Genomic DNA, 8530 nt, shown 5'->3' on the forward strand with positions numbered 1-8530 from the left:
TAATTGTAATAATACTCTTTATTATCAAGCAACAGTTGGTACTCAACGCAAACCGGTGACTACGGAGACTATTGAAGACATTTCGTCCGTAATCATGTCCTCCGATGTTCCCAAAAAGATAGAGAAAATGGATGTTCCGGAATTTGCTTATTTACCACCTCCAAAAGAATTAGTTTTTGGTAAATATGAAGAGGGTTTAAAAGAAAAACTTATCAGAAAAACAAAAGAAAACCCGGCTGTCCCTTTCGGTAAGGTTACATAACAAGGATATTTTTTTCATTAAACCCGTTTTAGGCTTTATTAAATTCTTCATTATTCATATTTTACTCAGTATAAGAATTGTAGTTTGATATAGTATCGTTAACTATCAAGCACTTTTGATAAACCTAGTCCTTCAGTTAATATATTTAAATTTCAAGTTTCTCATCTAAGTATGAGTAAAAATTCTTATTTTTTAATGCTCATAACTTTTTAGAAAAAAGAATTCAGTGCAATATCAGTAAAAATTAATGTTTTTTAACTTGCAATATTCATAAAGACCGCCACTACTTTGAACTTCTTTGTAACAGATTGGTTAGTAAACTTTAACTCTCTCTCTCTCTCTCCGAAAAATGGTAATAATATCAATAACTCATCTCGGATATGCATTCATCTTTAATGTTTGTTTCTATTTCCTACAGAATTTGATTGATCATCTTTAGATCATCAATATTTAAAGTTTTAAAGGCGGCGAGCTATCAGAATCGTTAGCACGTTGCACTGTATACAATAATTTCATTATTATATAAGATGCTTAGCGGCATTTCGTTCTGAGCTCAGCCGAAGTCGACTGTACTTTTCATCCTTTCGGTGTCGATAGAATAAGTACCACTTGAGCACTGGGATCGATATAACAGATTTACTCTCTCCTCGGGAAATTGCTGGGTTTGTGCCTAAAATTAGAAATCAATATTTAAAGGCTTGAACTGAAGACTTTTACTTCTGGTACGAAACTTCAATACTCGTAATCACTTGACCGCAGACCTACATTTTAATAACATTGAACCAACATTTGTGTTGAATTCCAGCTTGTAAAAGTATGTATGTCCGTCCGTTTGTCTGTCTATCTCTCTCTCTATCTATCTATCTACCTACCCCGCTACCTTTTTTTTCTCTCCTCTCCCCAAAAAGAAAAGCTCTACTTTGTATTTTGTCCCCTCCGTGTTCAGCCCTGTGTGGCTAATGAAGAAACATCCATCCATCCATCCAGTCAGTTGTTCATATATCAGAAAAAGAAGCACATTCTAAAACATTAAAGTCTGATGAGTTGCATACAAAGCTCTTAGCTTTATAGGTGCGAAACCAATGGTTGCTTTCTGACCTGCCATATCAAACAACCTTCTAAAAATGTGTGTGTGTGTGTAGGGTACTTAAGATGATTTGGAGGTTTAAGATATTCTGGACAAAACATGTAACTGCATCTGATGGTGAGATTACAGCTCGGGTGTTCAGGAATTTTGAGGTGTATGGAATTTACCATGGGTCACCACTACTCCCAGGTTCACTCTGACTTAGGGTAGTAATACCAGCCATGGGCCCTTGTTACGTGGGAGAGGGAATAGTCCTGGGGTTAAGGTTACTTGTCTCGGAGGAAGGTTAGTCCCTAGACATGTCACATAGGCCTACCAGTATCTCTGGTGTCAAGGGGACCAGCTCCGCTTTCTAAGGGTTAAATAAAGCCCAGTACATCGAAAGTAAGGTTGAGAGAATAAGAGACTAACATAGTGAAATACAAATAAACCGGCAGAAGACAACTGGTAACCATTATCGTATTTTTTCTTGAGGAAAATGTCATGAAAATTTTCTGACTTTGGCATGGTGGCCTATGATCTCTGACGCTTGTAGAGAGTATTTTCACGAGTTATCTATTTATCAAATAACGAAGGTACATAGCCTTGTTGTTTGGGTGTTTGGCTCATGATTATAAGGTCAATTCAAGGTTGTGTCCTTGAGCAAGACACCTTATTTCACATTGCTCCAGTCCATTCAGCTGATAAAAATGAGTAGTACCTGTAATTCAGGAACTACATTCTGTGTCACTCTGAATCTCCCTGAGAGCTATGTTAAGTGTATGCATGTCTGTAGAGTGCTCAGCCACTTGCATGTTAATTTCACGAGCAGCATGTTTTGTTGATTGGATCAACTGGAACCCATGTCAAACTGGTAAAGCACCTGTATTGGTTTTGAAAAAAAAATTGTTTATTATCACACTTCGCCATTTTATTTCTATTGTTTGGTGAAAAGATCAATAAAAATATTCATTCATATATTTTTTTCCATACTAGGATGGATTGTTATTGAGAATTGAGACAGGATTGGTCAGATGCTCTTCTTGTTATCATGTCTTAACTGTTCTTCATGTTTGAGATTCCTTTATTCCATGGGTCATCAAAAAACGAGAGTGATTGGACACAATATCAAGAAAAATAGTCTAGTAGTTTTGAATTATTCTTGCGGTGACTCATCTTAGATATAGAAATATGTATAATAATAATATAGAAATATGTATAATAATAATAATCCTTTCTACTATAGGCACATCCCTAAAATTATGGAGGTGGGGGTTAAGTCGATTACATCGACCCCAGTAATTGACTGGTACTTAATTTATTGACCCTGAAAGGATGAAAGACAAAATCAACCGTGGTGGAATTTGAACTCAGAGCATAAAGATGGACAAAGTGCTGCTAAGCATTTTGCCTGGCTTGTTAACAATTCTATCTGCTTGCCTTCTAACAGGACCATAAATGATTTTTAACAGATAATAATAATCCTTTCTACTATAGGCACATCCCTAAAATTATGGAGGTGGGGGTTAAGTCGATTACATCGACCCCAGTAATTGACTGGTACTTAATTTATTGACCCTGAAAGGATGAAAGACAAAATCAACCTTGGTGGAATTTGAACTCAGAGCATAAAGATGGACAAAGTGCTGCTAAGCATTTTGCCTGGCTTGTTAACAATTCTATCTGCTTGCCTTCTAACAGGACCATAAATGATTTTTAACAGATAATAATAATCCTTTCTACTAAAAGCACAAGGCCTGAAATTCTAGGGGAAGCCGTAAATCGATTACATCAACTCCAGTACTCGACTGGTACAAGATTTATTGACCCCCAAAAAGATGAAAGATAAAGTCGACCTTGGTGGAATTTGAACTAATAATAATAATAATAATAATAAATGCCCTGATGCAGTGGCTCTCGTGGCTTCTGATCTTAACTGATTGGAAGTGTTATCATGTACATTGTTTTGTCTTGGTATAAAAGATGGGCTACATCAAATATTCTGCTCAATACCACAGATTTGCTTGTCAGTTGTTTGACCTTAACCAGTTGAGCATGTCCCTTAGTGGCTGACGATATGTGCATCTCTGATCACGAGCAGAAGTAGTGGGGGAACATCATAGCCATGTGTTGAGAGGGATTCTTTGGGGTTTGAATAATTCACCTCTGGAAACATGGGTGTTTTGTTTAACATCCTTAAACAACCCTTATTCAGAGACCTTTTGAGTGGGATGGGTTACTCGACCAGAAGAAAATTCTAACTGGGCCCCACCTGCAAGGTCATGTGCTGTTTATCCTGATATGAGATCACCATGTCGCACACATATGGTTGTGATGCATGGGCCTGGTGTACTCTTATCAGACAAGTAGTCATGATGGGTATACTGGGTTTCGTATATTTATATCCAAGTGTCACTTTGATGGCACACACTGCTCTCTCACTCAATAATAATAATAATGATGCTTTCTAATTGATGTATCAATACCAACAGATGACAATGTTTCTCTAAAAGAAATGGAGAAACTTTCAAAATACAAAGACTTGGAAATAGAGGTTACTCGAATGTGGAATCTAAAAACAAACAATTACTATCATAGTGGGCACATTAGGTATGATTAAAAAGTATTCAGACAAATACATAACAAAAACACCTGGACTTAACAAATATATACAACATACAGAAAATTGCACTACCGGGCACTGCACACATCCTATGCAAAACACTTTCAATACAGTAACCATAAGAGCATCACAGCACATACCCAAGGCACACAGAGCTGCACTCGGTAGTGAAGTGAAAGCACGTTATAAAAATAAAACTACTGAATAATAATAATAATAATAATAATAACAACTATACTAGAATTCTTATGTTGGTGTGGATTTTTGTTTTTTTTTTCAGGACTTGCTCTGACAACATTTGCTCTGTCTTATGGTATATGGCAAATGAGGACTGGTAACCAAAGGAGATCTCAGATGATGATGAGACTACGAATTATGGGACAAGGCTTTACTGTTGTTGCTATACTGGCTGGTGTGTTGTATAGTGCACGTACACATAAAAAGTAGTCGACCTGAGTATTTTCAAAAGAAATAGTCCTAGGTATTGGTTTCTTATTTTGAAACATTCTTATATTTATATAAATACTTGTTTTAGGATTCATAGTGTTTTGCTAACCTAAACAGTATAAAAAAAAAAGGACCTGAACTTGTATTGTTAAAAATACTAGAATTCTAATTTACAAATTAACATGGTTTATGACTTTCTTTTAAGAAAGTTAATAAAAATGTTAAATGTTTGAAAATACAGGACTTTAATTGAGATATATTTTTTTCTAGATATTTAAGAACCAGAAACAAGCTGAAACTTCAGTAGTAAATGCCATGGAGTGTAGTGAAGATCTTGTGATTTAAGTTTCTCATATGTTATCATTTCTTGATTGAACTCACCTTGTGTTATTGTTGGTGCCAATTCTCTTTAAAAAAAAGGCAGAAATGTAACATTCCTTTCCATATTCTCAATAAAAAAAAATGTAATATTAAAAGAAATTTTTAAAAATTATCTGATTTCAGTTCTATATTTAAGAGATGAGGAATTATTTACATTTGACGGATATTTGTCCTCATCTTGTTTGTTGTTAACACAACGTTTCAGCTGATATACCCTCCAGTCTTCATCAGGTGTCTTGGGGAAATTTCGAATCTGGGTTCTTATTCCTAAGGTATTTTTAGATGTTATTATTATTTAGAGGTCACTGCCTGGAATTGAACTCGGAATCTTGGGGTTAGTAGCCCGTGCTCTTAACCACTATGCCATATGCCCATGGGCCATAATGGAGTGAATTTTTGGGCTTATAAATCTAATATCTTCCTATCCTTCCCATATGCTATTCATATCTGCACTCGGTCTGCTTAGGAGGTTGTTATGTCCTAGCATGTGTGCTGTTGATTTTAGTTTTTAAATTTTCCAGTGGTGTTCTCTGTCTATTATTTTAACTTCATCCCATAGGGGGAGGTGGTCTCCATTTTTCCATACATGACCAGCTATACCTGATTTATCAATATCTCCTTGTATCACAGTTTTGTAATGTTTCGCCTTTGTATAACCTACCGCAGCTCATGGGATGGAGTACACACAGTTTTTGGTCATATTCTCTTCTATTGGTGGTTTTACCCAAAGAAGATATTTGCGAAGTGTTGTATTACTTTTGAATACTGTCCTGATGTCATATGGGCTGCATATCTTTTTTAAATTAAAAGAAGCAGCACATATGCTAGGAGACAACAGCCTCCTAAGCAGACAGTGCAGATATGAATAGCATATGGGAACCGGTATTAAGGAAGGATAGGCTAAAATTCATTCCATAATTGCCCACAGGCATATGGTGTAGTGGTTAAGAGCACGGTCTACTAACCCCAAGATTCTGAGTTTGATTCCAGGCAGTGACCTGAATCATAATAATAATAACATCGAAAAATACCTTAGAAATGAGAAACCAGATTCAAAATTTCCCCAAGACACCTGATGAAGGCTGGAGGATATATCAGCTGAAACATTGTGTTAACAACAAACGAGGACAAATATCTATCAAATGTAAATAATGTAAATTATCTGATTTGTTTCTATAAATGTATTGATACCTATACCTAAACAATCACTAATTGTCTTTTTAGTCATCATTACCTTCAACTTAACAATTATTGCCGTCTTTATGTAATTTTGTTGTTGTTAGCCATTATTTTCATCAGATCATTTCCATTTATCATTTTCTATCTTTAACTAAGTAATTTCAGGATATCTACAAGAAAACTTGCTGTTTGAAATGTTTGTCCATATTTTATTGCTATTTTATTGTACTGACATTGGTAATGTCTATTTTCAGCATCAATAAACCTTTAGCATTCAGATTACTCTGTCAAATGTAATACTTACATTTTGAATTAATCAGGCATTATCTTGTAGATTTGAGATTTCAACAATGTGATTGCATATTCTTAGAATGACATTGTGGGGTAAGTGTGAGAGACAAGATCTGGTCAGTTTGAATATAACATGGGTAGAATATTTTGGGGCCTGATATAACCAGTCTAACCCTTTCGTTTCTGTATTTGTTTGGAGATGCTCTGTGTTTCTTTCAATTACTTTAAATATAACAAAGAATCAAGTAATTTAACTTAGTTATAATTCAGCTAGTGTTAGGAACATAAATTGTGACTAACATTTGATGGAAGATTTTAATTCAAAACTTATGAAAACAAAACAGTGGTACTCAGAGCTAGAGCCGGTTTCAGCTGGGTTGGTATTGAAAGGGTTAAATGCTAAAGGATACAAAAGCTGCTATTCTTTTATTCTTTTACTTATTTCAGTCATTTGACTGCGGCCATGCTGGAGCACCGCCTTTAGTCGAGGAAATCGACCCCAGGACTTATACTTTGTAAGCCTAGTACTTATTCTATTGGTCTCTTTTTGCCGAACCGCTAAGTTACAGGGACGTAAACAGACCAGCATTGGTTGTCAAGCGATGTTAGGGGGACAAACACACGCTCATATATATACATATACATGTATACGACGGGCTTCTTTCAGTTTCCGTCTATCAAATCTACTCACAAGGCTTTGGTCGGCCCGAGGCTATAGTAGAAGACACTTGCCCAAGGTGTCACGCAGTGGGACTGAACCCGGAACCATGTGGTTGGTAAGCAAGCTACTTACCACACAGCCACTCCTGTGCCTATATTTTTACAGATATAGAATAGATGGAAGGAAACAGAAACAATGGGAGTCCTTCCTGCTGCTATGGTAGTTTTTTCTTTTTTTCTATGGTTGCTAACTTCTATTGAAAACACATCATATTACATGATTTTCCGCTTGTCTTGTTGCCATTCTTCCTAACATCTGTTTTAAAAAGACACCTTAATCTTTGTGCAACATTTGTTTATAGGTTTTTTTTCCTGTTATTTCAATATATCAAAAGAAATTAAATCATGTGACATTCACATTTACTGATGGTACATCAAAGATTGTGGACCTAATTTCTTCTGAAATAATATGCAACAAATTAAAAAATAAAACATCACATAAAAGTAAAACAGACTCATCATATTTATTTCATCTTTAATCATAAAAAACATTGGTATTAAGAATATCATTAAAAGAAAAACAAGAAAAAACATTACCATCAAGTGTTCAGGTCAGATTACAGGTGTGCAAAATTGGAATAGATTTTAGAACGTTTCAGTAAGTTATTTAGTGGACATTTTTGACTTATATTTGTGTAGTACATACTCAAGTGTTGCAGATATATTTATGCGTTCCATTCTATTTATTTAATAGTAATATGACTTCAAACTCACCAATTATTGAAAACATAAACTCAACATTACAGAATTTACTCAAAGCTGGTGACATCTGCTTAAACAATTTATGTCAATACAAAAATCTACTGAAAGTATATTGATCACCATCATTTTACATCATCATCATTTAATATCCGTTTTCCATGCTGGCATGGGTTGGACAGTTTGAGAGGAGCTGTCCAGATTCCGATTGTCTATTTTGGTAAAGTTTCTGAGGCTTGACGACCTTCCTTATGCCAACCACTTTACAGAATGTGCTGGGTGCTTCTCATGTGCAACCAGCATGGGCACTTTTACATGATACCAGCATGAATGCATTTTTCGTGGCACCTGCAAGACAAAGTATCAGTTCATAGGAATTACTGCCCTGTTAGATGAGTGAGCCTATACTAACCACCCTCTATCATCCTTCACCTCTCCATGTACCTTATTAGCTAATAGAAATGTACATGGTTTATTGATCCCTTACAATATAAGAGAACATACATTCATATTAATTCTTTTGTATGGGTACAGGACCCTGTTGCCATTTAACCAGTTCAAGACCTCTAGATCAACTTTAAATTCCCTCTTTAAAATATACCCCATCTACAAATATAAACCAAATATACATTCACTATTTCAGGTTTTAACTCCCTTCTAAAGGATGTCTGTCTGTTCTTATAGTAGATTTACATAATACATTTAGAATATTTTTTGTGTAAAAGAAAAAATATCAGACAGTTTATTCAATATATTTCCCCTTCCAGATTATTTGAAGGCAATCTTCTGTATCTGTTTTGTCCCTTCAATTTCCCTAACACACATCAAATTAACTACTTATTGCATTAAAAATATTTTACCC

General features: G+C 35.2%; 1 protein-coding gene across 2 annotated transcripts; it reads left to right on the forward strand.

Moving 5' to 3' along the window:
• The first annotated feature begins 22 nt into the window (after positions 1-22).
• On the forward strand, positions 23-4888 carry LOC115232643 (HIG1 domain family member 2A, mitochondrial). 2 transcript variants are annotated; one of them, XM_029802639.2, is made up of 3 exons: positions 23-248; positions 4232-4432; positions 4669-4888. In XM_029802639.2, exons 1-2 carry the CDS (start codon positions 95-97, stop codon positions 4396-4398), a joined length of 321 nt encoding a protein of 106 aa, XP_029658499.1. In that variant the 5' UTR covers positions 23-94; the 3' UTR covers positions 4399-4432; positions 4669-4888. The 2 variants fall into 2 exon arrangements, with proteins under 2 accessions (XP_029658499.1, XP_029658500.1); XM_029802640.2 differs by having other exon boundaries at positions 24-248; positions 4232-4888.
• The last annotated feature ends 3642 nt before the right edge of the window (positions 4889-8530 follow it).

This window comes from Octopus sinensis, linkage group LG2 (genome assembly GCF_006345805.1).
Source record: "Octopus sinensis linkage group LG2, ASM634580v1, whole genome shotgun sequence".
NCBI classification, from domain to species: Eukaryota; Metazoa; Mollusca; class Cephalopoda; order Octopoda; family Octopodidae; genus Octopus; species Octopus sinensis.